Below are 16973 nucleotides of genomic sequence, written 5' to 3' on the forward strand. Positions count from 1 at the left end.
AGAATTTGGTTGCGCAGGTCTAAGACGGATCAGGGGGGGAGAGGGGTATTGGTGGAAGTGGCCCCCATTGCGGAGAGGGACATATGCCCGGTGTGGGCGGTGGCGGCTTTCCTGGGCGTACGGCCACGGGTGGCGGGCCCCTTTTTTATGCATGGGGATGGTTCCTTTTTGTCTAAGTTTCAGTTCAATGCCATTTTTCAGAAGTGCGTGGCGGCAGCAGGGTTTGACCCGGGCAGTTTTTCGTCGCACTCTTTCCGTATAGGGGCAGCTACTGAAGCGTCCAGGGCCGGGCTAAGTGCAGAGGCGGTGAAGAGAATCGGACGGTGGTAATCGGGGAGGTTTAAACTGTACGTTCGGCCTCATTTGTTGGGTTAGGCCTGGGCGGGGGGGGGGGGACACATGCATTGGTATGGGACATCTGTTTTTGGGTTTTGTGTATTTACTGGTTTTTGTTTACAGGTTCGGAAGTGGCTTTGGTCTGGATTCTGGGCCATTCATATGTGTTCTGGGGTTCGAAGAGAGCTGATGTTCGTCCAAACGGGAGACAGCTTGGGATTCCCAGACATGAAGCCCAGGTTCGATGGATAGGGGTCCCTGGCATGCGGTGGAACAGGGTACTGGGTGAGGTCCATTGGTTTGCTCGCCTGGACAGGCCGCCTGATGTGTTGATCCTACATGTGGGGGGCAATGACATGGGGGTCAGGTCCATGAGGGACCTCATACGTGACATTAAGTGCGACAGCCTTCGGTTGAAGGCTGCCTACCCGGGCATGGTCTTGATATGGTCGGATATGGTCGGCAGGATGTCGTGGAGGTGGGCGCAGTCTGACAAGAAGGTGGACAGGGCCCGGGTTAAGGTTAACAAGGAGGTGAGCAGGTTTTTTGTTAGGAATGGGGGATTGGCAATTAGGCATCGGGAATTGGAGTTTGAGACCTGGCGATACTTGAGAAGTGACGGGGTTCATTTAAATGAGGTGGGGACGGACTTGTGGGCGTTAGGCCTGCAGGAGGGGATCCAGAGGGGACTGTGCGTGTGGCGGTGCTCGAAAGGGTAAGGCTTTACCACCTTTCGAGCTGTGGCTGGTTGTTTGGGGGGTCAGTTTAGAAGGGTAAGTGGTGCAGGTGGTAATTAGGTTGTACCCATCCATGGGGATGGGGATGGTTGTTGATGTACTTCCTGGTTACAAGGGGGTAACCGGAGGAGAAAAGGGGTAGGTCACTGCATTGGTTTGGGTTTAGCCTCCGAGACAGGGGATGCTGTCTGGAGGTCAAGAGGTCAAATAGATGGTGCAGTGACCAGTAGGGTCTTGGATATGCTAATGACCCATGTTCCAGTGTTAAAGGAAAAGTTTACAAGTTATTATTATTAAAAGTTATTTATAAAAGTTTATATTTTATATTTATATATTTTGGTTAATAAATCAAGGCCTTTGGCCCTTTACTCCAAACGCAGTCTGGTCTGGTTTAATGGGGGGAGGGGGTTTGGAGGAAAGGGGGGGTGGAAGTGTCAGACAATACAAATGTCAAGAGTAGACACGCTTTGAGAGTTGTCTATTTCAAATGGGGAGAGAGTTCTGCAACGGATTTACAGTCAGGGAGGGCCATTTTGGGCCGATCTACGTGTTTTGGATTTGTTCCACAGTAGATTCTGCAGGCTTATTGGTGTCGGGCGTTTGTTAGAGCCCATGGGGGGGGGGGGGGGGCTGAGATTTCCATGTCTGCTTCTTGGGAGATTACTTTCAGCTTGAGGAGCAGATGTTCACCCATGGCGAAGGTGCAGAAGGAGTAGTCCTGACCCTTCAGTGAGAATTTCACTGCGAATGGGAAGGACCATCTGTACTTAATGTCCTTCTTTGCGAGAACTTGTAGAAGGGGTTTCAGAGTCCTTCTGCGTTGTATAGTTGAGGGAGCGAGATCAGCAAAGATTTGCACAGGGTGACCTTGGCATGTAACCTGAGGTAGAGCGCGTACCTGCTGGATTATCGCTTCCTTCGCAGTGTAAAAATTTGGTTTAGCAATGACGTCCCTGGGTGTACCATCCTTCCTGGGGGGCCCAAGTGATCTGTGAGCCCTGTCCATTTCCCATATCTGCAAAGTGACTAGTGTATAGAGAACATACCTGTCTGTCAGGTACAGCACTACAGGCATGAAGAGATTCCATAGGATTAGGGAAAGCTTAGGGCCTATGTCTGCTACCTCAACAAGCTCCATTTTGGGTTGGACCATCTGCAAATAATCCACCATACAGGCATGTACAGTATACTTATCCAACCATGCTCTTTCAGTGCCTCACCAGACTATCAGAGCTTCAAGGAGATGGGTCACATGGCTTCACCTATGGAAAGTGCTTGAGCCTAAGAAGTCATTCACAAGGCGTGAACATTCTTCTTTCTAAACTCTGACACCAATTAATGCAGCTTAGATTTGTGGGGATGCTACAGCTGAGAGGGGAGGAGAGTGCATATACATGCCTGGGTGGTTGGTTATATACATACTTGGGAACTTGTATGGCAGCACCATCTTCTCACTCTCAATACCAGCTTGTTACAGGCTTGGCTCAGTTCTCTGGCTTTCCAGAAATGTAAACACATAGCTCCCAACCATCCTTGATTTGGATGGACTGTCCCTGATTTGGAACAAAGTCCCTTTGTCCCTCTTTCTTTCTCATTTGTCCCTCATTTTGGTATAATCTGTGTAGTTGTATATATATATATATGTGCCATTAGGATTAATGGTACCTGCCCGCATGCCCTGCATTTCACTGTGCCAGTAGTTGCAGCTGTGGGAATATGTGCAGGTTCTGAAGCAGCAGCAGCTACCCACACAGGTGTAAACCTAGACTTGGTAACACTTTATTTTATGTTTACATCTCCCTCCTAGGGTGACCACATTTTGCAGGTCTGTCCCGGGTCATGGGCTCCTTCATTCTGGGACATTCCACCCCTGTCCCAAAGCACCCCCCCCTGTTGAGGGAATGTGGCAAGTATGGTTCAGGAGGGGGGAGGGGCGCTCGCTCATTCTCCCCCTTTCCTGACCTGCTAGGCTGCTTGCTCGGATAAGGGTCTGGTATGGATTTTGGGCGGGACACCACACCACTTTTTTTTTTTTTCCAATAAACTTTTATTGAGTAAAAGGAAAATACAGCTAGAATGAACATATAATAAACATCTGTTACAAATGGTAAGTCTCAGAGATCCGTAGCACGCATGGTAATTCGTAAGACAGCGAGTATCAAATATCAACCTTAAAATTCAAAACAATTCTATTGGTCTAACTAGACGGTTTGGTTACTTAAACGATCATGCTTATGGGAGTCCGTTTAGTGTGGTTCTCTTTTGTAACGGGATTCATCAGACGGTAGCTTTCTGATGGTATACAAAAAAGAAAAGAAAAGAGAAAGCGGGGGGGTTTGCCCAGTCCTGATGTGTGGCATGGTACTGGCGGTAAAAAAAGGGGGGGGACGTAGGGAAGGAGAAGATGGGGGGAAGTAGGGGGAGAGGATAAGAGGGAATGGGTGGTGGGTTACCCTCCATTGCTCTCTGTCGTGAATATGTGGCGAAAAAGTGAGACGGTAGGCGGATGGGTTATGCGCCTATATGGTTAGGCTTATGATATTGGGAAGATTATAGGGAAGAGATTCGGGTTACAGGGTAATCTCCAGATGAGAAAACGATAAGGGGAACCAGGTTATGTCGGGGTGTAGGAAAAGCAGAAGGAATGATTCGGAAGCTTCCCTGATAAGTGTATGTCTTCATCTATTTCCTAATTCTATCCATTGTGACCCCGAATGCGGTCGAATTCAGAGGTAGTTATGAAGTGTTTCCAGCAGGCCCATTTGGATCCGTATTTGCTTGGGGTGTCTCTAGCTATATGGATTAATTCTTCCATGTCAGCTATCCTTTGTATTTTTTGGAGCCATGCTTTAACGGTAGGGGTGGTTTGGGATTTCCAATGGATCAGAATGCATTGTTTGGCTGCATTAATCAGATGGATTATGATGGATCTGCGGTATGAGTTTTGTACCACACCACTTTTTTTTCTTTTTTTTAATAGCCGTATGATGGCATTTACAATCGCAAGTTAATTTAAATGTGATTGAACTTGTTTTTTTTTCTTTAGAAATGTCATTTTTGCTGCAGGCTGTTCTATGCATGCTACAGATGCGCCACTTTACAGGAAGACTAAAGGGACCCCCGTGATGTGCAAAGTACGCCGCTGTCACTAAGTGACTTAGTTAAAGCAGGTGCACATTATATGCCACCTGTCTAAACTGGTGACCACTTTTTGCTTTTGTTTTTCCAAAACTTGGCAAAAAAAAGGTATTAAAACCCATCTTTTTTTTTGAAGGGGGGAGGTGTCCCAGAATGGCAGTTTGGAAATGTGATCACCCTACTCCCTCCTGACCCTGAATGAGTAATTCACTTAGGCAGCAGTGCAGGTGCAAAATGAGCTTGGTCTTCAGACATTGATAAAATATATGTAGCCACAAAGGTAGACTCCAAACCCACCCCTGCCAAGTTGTGACTAAAAGCAAACACAGAAAATAGACACAGTCTCCTGGTGCAGTAAACTTTATTAATTGAATAAAAGCAAAGTAAATTTGGACTCACAAAGGAAGGCTTGCATAAGGCATATCATCCACTGAATCACATTATCATGGCTGGATGTGTTCTCTTTCCCTCACTGTGAGGATGAAATCTTGGCCATCGGCATTGGCTTCATAAACATAATTTCCCGGGACAGAAAGATGCTCATGACTGCCCGACAAGCCACCACACTGTCTTAGACCCCTTTCACACTGGGGCGTTTTTCAGGCGCTTTAGCGTTAAAAAAAAAGTGCCTGTAAAGCGCTTGAAAGAAGCCTCATCTGCAGTCCCAATGTGAAAGCCCAAGTGCTTTAAGAGCCCTTTCACAATGTCAGCGCCCGAAAAACGCTCGTAAAATGCAGCTTAAATTAGCAGCGCTTTACCAGCGTTTTTCAAGCATTATTAGGGTGCTGCTAGTGGCCAAATAAAGGGTTAAAAGCGCCCACAAAACGCTGCTGCCAATAGCGTTTTTCAGGCATTTTACAGGTGCTTCCCATTGATTTCAATAGGAAGGGGTGCTTTAGGAGCGTTGTATTCACCGCTCCAAAAGCGCTGCAAAGAAGCTGCTTGCAGGACTTTTTTTGACGCCCTGCCAGCGCAGCGCCTCGGTGTGAAAGCACTCGGGATTTTACATTGGGTTTGCAGTTGCAGCTTTTTTCAAGCGCTTTACAGGCGCTTTTTTTTAAAGCTAAAGCGCCTGAAAAATGCCCCAGTGTGAAAGGGATCTCAGTGTGAAAGCACTCGGGCTTTTACTTTGGGATTGCAGTTGCAGCTTCTTTCAAGTGCTTTACAGGTGTTTTTTTTAACGCTAAAGCGCCTGAAAAATGCCCGAAAAACGCCCCAGTGTGAAAGGGGTCTTAGAGAAGGTTCTGGGGCACAGCAGGGACAAAACTATCAGGCAGCACTGCACATGAACTGGAGTCCACACAAGACATGGGACGCAGACTCCTAGTTTCCTATTGTATAAAAATATAATATACAGTATTGGTGAAATGTGCACAAACATCAAAACCTATATAACTTTATGGTGCAAGTCCACTTCACAATTATATCATTTTAATCTCATGTGCGTAGTGTGTTCAAAATCACATCCGTGCTATTTTGGAAGCCTTTTCACCACTTCGTACATCACCACCACCTTCTGAAATGGTCACCCACCAGAGCCTAGAAATTACTTTGCCTTTGGTTCATATTGGGATAACCACTCCACTCTCCTGGCGTTTCTCCAGCTAGATTGCCACTAGTTACTCCTCAAATCTTGATATATAGTTTTTAGTGGCAATATTGTTTAACCAATCTGTTTAATCTGTGGGCAGCACAGTGGTGTAGTGGTTAGCACTCTCACCTAGCAGTAAAAAGGGGTCGGTGGTACTGATGGCCGAACGGTTCGCCCGGTGGTCGCTTCGCGGCGAATTTCGGCTGTTCGCGATTCGCCCGATCGGCGGACTATTGCCGCCGTTCGCCCGGCAGACTTCCGTGTTTACTGTGTAAAAGAACTTTGACCTATGATGACACATCCATCATGGGGTACAGGACAGCCAATTGAGACATTACAGCACATGGACACTTGGACATTCCCCCTAACTTATAAATACACCCGATCCGGCGGCCATTTTACATTCTTTCTTCTGTCACTATAGGGAGAGGTTGCTGTGTGGAGCAGGGAGAGATTGCAGTGACCCAAATCGCTAGCTATTTGGTACACAAAAGTTCTTTTCAGGACTGGTATAGGTGTTAGGTGTATATAGGTTTGCTGTGCTACTGATTGTTGCAGCAGACTGAGCGTCTTTTGTCAGTTTAGAGAAAGGGACAGGACGGTGTGTGCTGCTGTAGGGACAGTCAGTTTAGTCATTAGCTGTTACTATCAGGTCCACAAAAGTGCTATTCCAGTTATTGTTCCAGTAGCCTCTGTTTTGTCAGTTTATATAGGGACAGGCAGGAAGCAGTGTGTGAGGCAGTGAAGGTCAGTTTAATCAGTAGCTGTTACTATTAGTTCCACAAAGGTTCTTTTCAGGACTCGTATGGTAATAGGCTTGTACATGTATAATATTCTTTCTTCCAAATATAGAAAGAATATTATACTTGACTGCTGCCCTTCTGCTGCAGTAGTCCTTTATTAGTATAGGGACTGAGGTACAGTCTGCTAATCATTCACAACCTACTTGTTCCACAAAGGTCCTTTATAAGGACTGGTAATAACCTGGTGTAGGGTGCTATAGTACATAGGGTTGAGTGAGGTACAGTCTGCTATTCTATAAGGACTGGTATAGGTACACAATACATAGGGTTGAGGTGCACTACTGCTGACCGCTGCCCTATACTGCAGCAGTCCTTCATCGGTATAGGGACTGACGTACAGTCTGCTAATCAGTCACAACCTACTTGTTCCACAAAGGTCCTTATAAGGACTGGTAAGGTATAGGGTACTACAGTACATAGGGTTGAGTGAGGTACAGCCTGCCATTCTATAAGGACTGGTAGAGGTCCACAATACATAGGGTTGAGGTGCACTACTGCTGACCGCTGCCCTATACTGCAGCAGTCCTTCATCGGTATAGGGACTGACGTACAGTCTGCTAATCAGTCACAACCTACTTGTTCCACAAAGGTCCTTATAAGGACTGGTAACTTGGTCTGTCTAGGGTTCTACAGTACATAGGGTTGAGTGAGGTACAGTCTGCCATTCTATAAGGACTGGTATAGGTCCACAATACATAGGGTTGAGGTGCACTACTGCTGACCGCTGCCCTATACTGCAGCAGTCCTTCATCGGTATAGGGACTGAGAGTTTTGTCACAGGGTCATTTAAAAAATGACAGGCAGAGGAAGAGGCAGGCCCTTCCGCAGGGGTGGTTTGGGTAGGGCAGGAGCAACAGGCTTGAGCCAAAGTGGGAAGTTGCAGAAGGTGCGTTCAATTACTTTAAAGGACGCACCAGACTTGGTTGAGTGGCTCACTCAGCCTTACTCTTCTGCACCCTCCTCATCCTCTCGATCTGCACCCTCTTCTTCACTCTCTGCTATGTGCACCCCCAAAGACACTACCACCAACAACACCAGCACCACCACATACCTTCCGCTTAAATCACAGGAATTATTTTCCGATCCATATCAAGACATTTCTGATGCGCAGCCACTCTTGGTATTGGATCAGGAAGAGGAGGTAGCAACAAGCGCCACTCAGCAGTCTGACGACAGTACCCAGATCAGCCCAAGGAGGAGGTTGGTCCCTGGTGTTGCTGCCTACTCTGAGATCTCTACTTATAGCGGTGGGGAAGGTGATGTTGATGATGACGTGTCTAGTGATGTCACGTGGGTGCCCACAAGAGAGGAAGAGGAGGGGAGTTCAGAGGGAGATATGGACCAGCAGATAGGGAGGAGAAGCAGGAATAGCTTACATTGCACAGGAGGGACAAAGCAGACTGCAAATGTATCAGGAGCGAGTCATCGACCATGTATGGTCACATCTGGCGCTCCCAGGACACCGGCACATGGCTCTGCAGTGTGGGCTTTTTTTAACGTGTCCGCTGCTGACAATAGCGTTGCCATCTGCAATCTTTGCAGTCAACACATTAGTCGCGGTAAGCCCAACACTCACCGAGGGACGACCGCCTTAAGAAGGCACATGAGCAGCCATCACCGAGCCCAGTGGGAGCAACGGAACACACAAAGCCACACTCCAGGCTCTCACCGTCCAGCCTCGTCTTCTACTTCTCCTTCTCCACTCTCCTCACAATTGTCCTCCACTCCACCTTCCATTACGCCAAGCTCACGTTTTTCTGCAAAAAGGCAGGCTTTCGTGGGCCTAATGTTTGAGTGTAAAAAAATGATGATGCCGGATAACCCTCTTGCCCAACGGTTGACGGCTGGTTTGTCAGAACTCATAGCCCGCCAACTACTGCCATATAAACTGGTGGACTCGGAGGCCTTTCGCAAATTTGTGGCCATTGGAACACCACAATGGAAGGTCCCAGGAAGGAAGTTTTTCTCAGAGAAGGGCATCCCAGAGCTATATGGCCATGTTCAGCGGCAAGTGAATGTATCTCTGGCACACAGTGTCGGTGCCAAGATACATCTGACCACAGACACGTGGTCAAGCAAACACGGGCAGGGAAGGTATATCACTTTTACTGCCCACTGGGTGAACCTTCTGACGGCCGTCAAGCATGTAACCCGTGGTACCCGTGTAGATTTGGTTTTACCGCCACGGATTGCATGCAGGGCTGACTCTTCTTCTCCTCCTCCTCCTACTCCATCCTCCTCCCTCTCCTCCTCAGCTGACTCCTACTTTTCCGCTGCTAGCGTCACTTCCGCTGCGCCGCCCAAGCTCCCCAGAACCTATTCGACGTGCCAGGTGAGACGTTGCCATGCCGTGCTGCGTCTGTTGTGCCTGGAAGTCAAGAGCCACACTGGCCCGGCACTCCTTTCAGCTTTGCGTTCACAGGCAGATCAGTGGCTAACACCGCTCAATTTGACAGTTGGTAAAGTGGTGTGTGACAACGGTGCCAATCTGCTTAGCGCATTGAAACAGGGCAAAATCACGCACGTGCCATGCATGGCACACGTCTTAAACTTGGTCGTGCAGCGATTCGTTGTCAAATACCCTGGGGTCCAGGACATCTTGCGGCAGGCAAGGAAAATCTCGGCCCATTTCAGAAGATCTTACACGGCCATGGCTCGCCTTGCTGACATTTAGCGCCAACACAATCTGCCGGTCAGACGTCTTATTTGCGATTGCCCGACGCAATGGAACTCAACCTTCTATATGCTTGATAGGCTGCTCCAGCAGAAACGTGCAGTTAACGTCTACCTGTATGAACTCTGCGGCAGAACCTGTTCTGGGGAGCTGGTTTTTTTTTCACCGTGCCAGTGGCTGCTAATGTGCGACGCATGCAGACTTCTGCGTCCATTTGAGGAGATCACCAAACTGGTCAGTCGCAGCCATGGCGCCATCAGTGACATGGTACCTTATGCCTTCTTTATGGAGCGTGCATTGCGTCGTGTCATTGATCAAGCTGTGGAGGAGCAGGAGCGGGAAGATGAGGAAGTCGCAATGCTGGATGAATTCCCAGGGGGGGCTACTCTATCTGAGACAAGTCAACAACAGGAGTCTGAAGAGGAGTCAGAGGAGGATGGTGCCGGGGCGGATGAGGAGGAGCAAGAAGAGCATGCTTTAAACCTTTCTGGGATCCCTGTTGTGAGTGGATGGGGAGAGGAGAATGAAGAGGACAACATTATCCTGGATGATGAGCAGGAGCCAGGCCACCACACCGCTTCCACTTTAGTGCAAATGGGGGCCTTCATGCTCCAGTGTTTTAATAGGGACCCCCGTATAAAAAGCATAAGGGTCAAGGACCAGTACTGGGTGGCAACGTACTTAGACCCCCGGTACAAACACAAAATGGCGGAAATGTTACCGCCGTCACAGAGGGCTGGCAGAATGCAGCACTTCCAGGCCTTGCTTCGAGAAATGCTGCATTCTGCTTTTGCGTGCACTGGCAGAGGAGCAATTCCCACTCCCAGAGAAGGAGTTGCGGGTACCAATCCAACAGCGCCTGCAAGAAGAGGCCGGTTTAAAGATGTGTTGGTGACTTCGGATATGAGGTCATTCTTTCAGCCGACCCATTGACAGGTGTCATCCGGATCCAGCATCAGGGAACGCCTAGACCGTCAGGTGTCCGACTACATCAGGTTAACGGCCGATGTGGACGCTCTGAGGAGTGATGAACCCCTGGACTACTGGGTGGGCAGGCTTGACTTCTGGCCAGAGCTTGCCCAATTTGCAATTGAACTGTTGGCTTGCCCCTCATCCAGTGTCCTGTCCAAAAGGACGTTCAGCGCAGCAGGGGGGATCGTGACCGATAAGCGTACTCGCCTAGCTCACAACAATGTTAACTACCTCACATTTCTAAAAATGAATGAGGCATGGATCTCGGAGGAATTCAACACATGTGACCAGTAGACCATGTATATGTCTATAAACAATTTTTTTAATCGAGCACAGAGACCTTCTTTCTTCATTTGGCTCACTTCCTTGTCCAAAAAAAGCACACCGTACTATATGCCCGTACCCTCCTCTTTGAAGAGGTTGAGCGGTGTCATATTTCTACTGGGGCTGCTTATTATGAGGGGCTCCCACCATCCCTGTGCTGTGCTGACTTCCTCCTGGGGCTGTGCCTCTGCTGTGCATATTTTGAGGTGCTCCCACCATCCCTGTGCTATGCTCATTATGAGGGGCTCCCACCATCCCTGTGCTATGCTGACTTCCTCCTGGGGCTGCTTACAGTGCAGGTGTCAGTGCTGTATATCACGGTGCTGATGTCAGTGCTCTCTGTCACGGTGCTGCTGTCAGTGCTGTATATCACAGTGCTGGTGTGAGTGCTTTATGTCACGCTGCTGATGTCAGTGCTCTCTGTCACGGTGCTGCTGTCAGTGCTGTATATCACGGTGCTGGTGTGAGTGCTTTATGTCACGCTGCTGATGTCAGTGCTCTCTATCACGGTGCTGCTGTCAGTGCTGTATATCACGGTGCTGGTGTGAGTGCTTTATGTCACGCTGCTCATGTCAGTGCTCTCTATCACGGTGCTGCTGTCAGTGCTGTATATCACGGTGCTGGTGTGAGTGCTTTATGTCACGCTGCTGATGTCAGTGCTCTCTATCACGGTGCTGTTGTCAGATGACTCTATCACGGTGCAGGTGCCATTGCTGTATGTCACGCTGCTGATGTCAGTGCTCTCTATCACGGTGCTGCTGTCAGATGACTCTATCACGGTGCAGGTGTCATTGCTGTATGTCACGCTGCTGGTGATCATCTCCTGCACCCTCTTTTTTGCCTATCCTGACCTTCCCTCTCATCCATTGCCTTCATGCGCTCCACAGTCCTGAATTGTCACAACAATTTCCCATATAAAAAAAGCATGCTTGTAGTTGTCGATCCCAGATTCACCTCATACATGTGCTATGTCATTGGCCATGTGGTGGGACTATGTTTGCACAGCTATTAATTATTTTGTGGCTGTAAATTTGACCTGTAGGTTTGCGAAGTTTGCCTCCCATTGAAGTCAATGGGGCCCGCCGCAAACGTTGCGGTTCGCGAACTATCGGCCGCGTTCGCGGTCCGCGTTCGCGAAACGTCCCGTCGGAAGTTCGTCCATCACTAATCCTCACCAGGCAGAAGCCCAGTAGAGGAGACCATGTGCAAGTATTTAATACCTTTCCAGACGCTCACCAACACCCAAAGTCTGCTGATTGCCATTAAACTAAATATTCATAACACATGCGCTCAGTGTAATTACTTTATACCCAGAGCTGTACCTATTTCACATCCAAAATACAAAGATGAACAAAAAATACCATATATACACATAGAATTCATTCCCTTCAGTCCCTTCAGTCCATAATGAACGCCGCTGCACAACTCAACCACCTTACCAACCATTCAACCAACCATTCAGTGTCCTCCACCCCTCTCTGCCAATCCCTGCACTGGCTTCCACTCACCCAAAAAATAAAATTCAAAGTACTAACAATAATTTACAAAGCCATCCATAACTCTGCCCCCAGCTACATCACTAACCTAGTCCCAAAATACCAACCAAGCCGCTCTCTTCGGTCATCCCAAGACCTTGTATTATAATAATAATTATAATAGAATTCAGAATGGTACTTCTCAAGCACACCCTGCTGGAGCAACCTCAAGCAACAAGTGCTTTTAAAAAACTAACAGGCACACTCAAACTATAACTCCCTGTTACCTACAGAATCCCCAAAAGGCATACAGGAATTTAGAAAAATAACACAGCTCTACAATGGTAAGATTGCTGCCTTAAAAAATGTAAACTTTTATTTTTTTTTATTTTGCATTGCCAATCATTTTCTGCAGGTTGCATACAATTTTTTCCCTGAGAACTTTGGTCCTCATACCGTAGATCAGAGGATTGGCAGAAATAGCTATGCTGGTACCGACCAAAGGTATGACAATATCAAATGCCGTTATCACAGTACTTTTGTTTACCTTGTACCTCATAGTAATGAACAAGAGGGTGATGGAATAAATGGAAAAGGCCAATATGTGAGTCAACAATGTATGTATAGCTTTCTGGGAGGATTCTGCAGAAAGTTTCAGACAGATGACAACTGTTCTTATGTAACAATATATTGTTACAAGCAAGCAGACAATTGTGAAGGACAAGGTATAAATCATTCCATAGATGGTGTTAATTGTTATATCATTACAAGCAAGCGGTATTAGAGACAGGATTTCACAATAGACATTGTGGATATTTACCCCACAATAAGTTAGTCTTAATGTCAACAGTATACTCACAATTACTAAAACTCCATTATAAACATATATGGCAAGTGATATTTTTTGAGTTGTGAAGTTGGTCATCATAGTGTGGTATCTCAGAGGGTGGCCTACAGCCAGATATCGGTCATAGGCCATTGAGGTAAAAATATACATTTCACTAGTTGCATAAATCTGTATACAGAAAGATTGACAGAGACATCCTGTGTGTGAGATGGTTGAGCATCCAGACAACAAGTCAATGGCCAGCTTGGGATAATATGATGAGTTCCCTAACATGCCATTGATAGCTAAGATGCATATAAAGATGTACATAGGTTCATGCAAGCTTTTCTCTGTCCATATTATATAGACAATCATAGAACTCATAAACAACGTGACTGAAAATAATGCAAGAGCCAAAACAGCACATACATATCGAAATGATTCAATCTCAATAAGTCCCACTAAAACAAAGTTGGTAACAGTTAAAGAGACATTCTTGGAAGATGAGCTCATGGCTTGGACTTATGCCTTGAAAAATCAACAATTCCTAAAATGTTCTATTCAATCTGAACACTGTACATTGAAAAATGTTATTCACAGAAGCTGTGTGGATATTAGTGCAATTCTCAATGCATTTATTTTTTCCTTAATTCAGTTGGGCTTTTATAGGTTTCATAAACCTATCACCTCACTCACAATTTAAATATAGAAACTTTTGCAGTAACTACATTCAAGTCTTCCCAGTGGACCACAGCTGCCACCGATGGATTAATTAGTGTCAGAAATGTATTGAAGTAGTGTGGATTAGTTTAACAAGCTTTCCAAAAAAAAAAAAAAAAACAAGTATGGAAGGTGGAATATTATCGAAAGCAAGTAGATTGTTTGAATTAAAACTGAACTGATCTTAAGTTTGCATTGTTATGGTGAACATCTATATCCACCACACAAGGTGAACAATTTGCAATCAACACTTCATCCTATAATTCACAATATCCCTTAAAATTTAGTGTTGAAAATATTTTTATTGATACATGTCAAGTAAAAACAATAAACAGTAACCATCATGAGGCAAATGCAGACAGGAACAGTAACAGGAGTACAATTACGGGAGACCGGCTAATGACAATCGGCCACAGCCGGTCCCTGACGGGAAGCTTGGAGAGTAGAGAAGACGGCCTGTGCTCCGATCCCTGAGGCCACAGTAGTGAGAAACACTCATGGGTTACTACATGAGGCAGTTTTTAGACAATAACATAAAAAAAAGATAGAAAGGAAGAGAGAAGAGAAAGGAGCAAAGTAAAGAGGAGCAAGGCGGTATAGGGGAAAGCTAAATAGCAAGAGGAGAGGAGGGGAAAGGGGGAGGAAGGGGGGGAGGGGGAAGGAATATGGGTGGGGGGGGTAGGGTAAGGGAGAGCCCACAGCATCCTCATGCGTTCAAGATTTGGTTCATTAAAGTGTCAGAAGAAGAGAAGCGGAGCCAGATCGACCATTGAGAAATAAATTTGGCGTAAGTGTCATTGTCCAGTGCCAACATCTCCTCCATTCTCATGGTGTCATTCATAATCGTTACCCACCGTGACAATGGGGGGGGTGGTCGTCGTCTTCCAATAAGCAGGTATCAGTTGCCTAGCGGAGGACATAAAGAAACGGAGCAATCTTTGTCTCTGCGATTTAATAGACCCGGGCAGAATAGAGAGTAATGCAATTTTTGGAGAGATAGGAACCGGGATATCAGCCAAGAGATTATAACATTCAAAAACCTGTGTCCAGAAGGGGCGGATCCTCTCACAGTCCCACCAGACATGCATGTAAGTTCCGACTAAAGCTTCACAGCGCCAGCAGGTGGCCGGGGTAGACGGGAAAATCCTGTGTAAAGTAGCAGGGTCCCTGTACCACCTGGATAATAGTTTGTAGTTCTTTTCTTGGGAGTAGCAGGAGATTGTTGACTTATGTGTGAAATGAAAAGAGGTATGCCATTCCGGCACAGAGATGTCCTCACCCAAATCCGCAGACCACAGCCTGGTGTAATGTGGGAGTTGATCATGTGCTAAAGTCTGTAGTAGGTTACAGTGGTGTGAAAAAGTGTTTGCCCCCTTCCTCATTTCCTGTTCCTTTGCATGTTTGTCACACTTAAGTGTTTCGGAACATCAAACCAATTTAAACAATAGTCAAGGACAACACAAGTAAACACAAAATGCAATTTGTAAATGAAGGTGTTTATTATTAAAGGTGAAAAAAAATCCAAACCATCATGGCCCTGTGTGAAAAAGTGATTGCCCCCTAAACCTAATAACTGGTTGGGCCACCCTTAGCAGCAACAACTGCAACCAAGCGTTTGCGATAACGTGCAATGAGGCTTTTACAGCGTCCTGGAGGAATTTTGGCCCACTCATCTTTGCAGAATTGTCCTAATTCAGTTACATTAGAGGGTTTTCGAGCATGAACGGCCTTTTTAAGGTCATACCACAACACCACAACATCTCAATAGGATTCAGGTCAGGACTTTGGCTAGGCCACTCCAAAGTCTTCATTTTGTTTTTCTTCAGCCATTCGGTGGTGGACTTGCTGGTGTGTTTAGGATCATTGTCCTGCTGCAGAACCCAAGTTCGTTTCAGCTTGAGTACACGAACAGATGGTCGGACATTCTCCTTCAGGATCTCTTGGTAGACAGCAGAATTCATAGTTCCTTTTATCACGGCAAGTCTTCCAGGTCCTGAAGCAGCAAAACAGCCCCAGACCATCACACTACCACCACCATATTTTACTGTTGGTATAATGTTCTTTTTATGAAATGCAGTGTTCCTTCTACGCCAGATATACTTGGACACACACCTTCCGAAGAGTTCCACTTTTGTCTCATCGGTCCACAGAATGTTGTCCCAAAAGTCTTGGGGATCATCAAGATGTGTTGTGGAGAAATTGAGACGAGCTTTGATGTTCTTTTTGCTCAGCAGTGGTTTTCTCCTTGGAACTCTGCCATGCAGGCCATTTTTGCCCAGTCTTTTCCTGATGGTGGAGGCATGAACACTGACCTTAACTGAGGCAAGTGAGGCCTGCAGTTCCTTGGACGTTGTTGTGGGGTCTTTTGTGACCTCTTGGATGAGTCGTCGCTGCGCTCTTGGGGTAATTTTGGGCGGCCGGCCACTCCTGGGAAGGTTCACCACTGTTCCATGTCTTCGCCATTTGTGGATAATGGCTCTCACTGTGGTTCGCTGGATTCCCAAAGCTTTGGAAATGGCTTTATAACCCTTTCCAGACTGATAGATCTCAATTACTTTCTTTCTCAATTGTTCCTGAATTTCTTTGGGTCTCGGCATGATGTGTAGCTTTTAAGGATCTTCTGGTGGACCTTACTGTGTCAAGCAGCTCCTATTTAAGTGATGCCTTGATTGTGAACAGGTGTGGCAATAATCAGGCCTGGGTGTGGCTAGAGAAATTGAACTCAGGTGTGGACAACCACAGTTATAGTATGTTTTAACAAGGGGGGCAATCACTTTTTCACACAGGGCCATGATGGTTTGGATTTTTTTTCACCTTTAATAATAAACACCTTCATTTACAAATTGCATTTTGTGTTTACTTGTGTTGTCCTTGACTATTGTTTAAATTGGTTTGATGTTCCGAAACACTTAAGTGTGACAAACATGCAAAGGAACAGGAAATGAGGAAGGGGGCAAACACTTTTTCACACCACTGTATATAAGGAGGACAGTAAGTGTTTGGGAGTTTCTGGAAGCGAGCACAGTTCCTCGAAATTGGTAAGCTTGCGATGTATTTGAGAGGAGGAGTGTAGTCGCTTGGCAAATGCGGACACATGTAGGGCCGTGAGCCAATCTCCGGAGTCTGTCACGGAGACCGGGGTCCCCTGAGAGGGGTGCACAAATGTACGGGCCTGCGGCCATTCTGTGCGCTTAAAGGGTCCTAGGGAGGCTGCCCCTGTACTTTGTGGCAAAGAAGGATGGTCAAAGAGGGACGTCAAGGGGCCCGGGTCCGAGGAGAGAGTGGAGTTTAGCCCCGTCCTGTACCACATCGTCAGGGAGGCCAAAGTCAGAGGGGACAAGGAGGTCATACGAGAGTAGTCCTGTTTATAACCCCAT

The 16973-nt window shown here is 46.7% G+C and overlaps 1 protein-coding gene across 1 annotated transcript; it reads right to left on the reverse strand.

Annotated features, from left to right (window-relative positions):
- Nucleotides 1-10641: 10641 nt before the first annotated feature.
- LOC143926864 (olfactory receptor 51E1-like) lies at nucleotides 10642-13482 on the reverse strand. The gene has a single exon (XM_077450903.1). The coding sequence runs from the start codon at nucleotides 13387-13389 to the stop codon at nucleotides 12436-12438; it is 954 nt and encodes a 317-aa protein (XP_077307029.1). The 5' UTR covers nucleotides 13390-13482; the 3' UTR covers nucleotides 10642-12435.
- Between the last annotated feature and the right edge of the window lie 3491 nt (nucleotides 13483-16973).

Source organism: Lithobates pipiens, unplaced genomic scaffold, assembly GCF_037356315.1.
Source record: "Lithobates pipiens isolate NorthernLeopardFrog02 unplaced genomic scaffold, aLitPip1_a1.2 Scaffold_23, whole genome shotgun sequence".
NCBI lineage: Eukaryota > Metazoa > Chordata > Amphibia > Anura > Ranidae > Lithobates > Lithobates pipiens.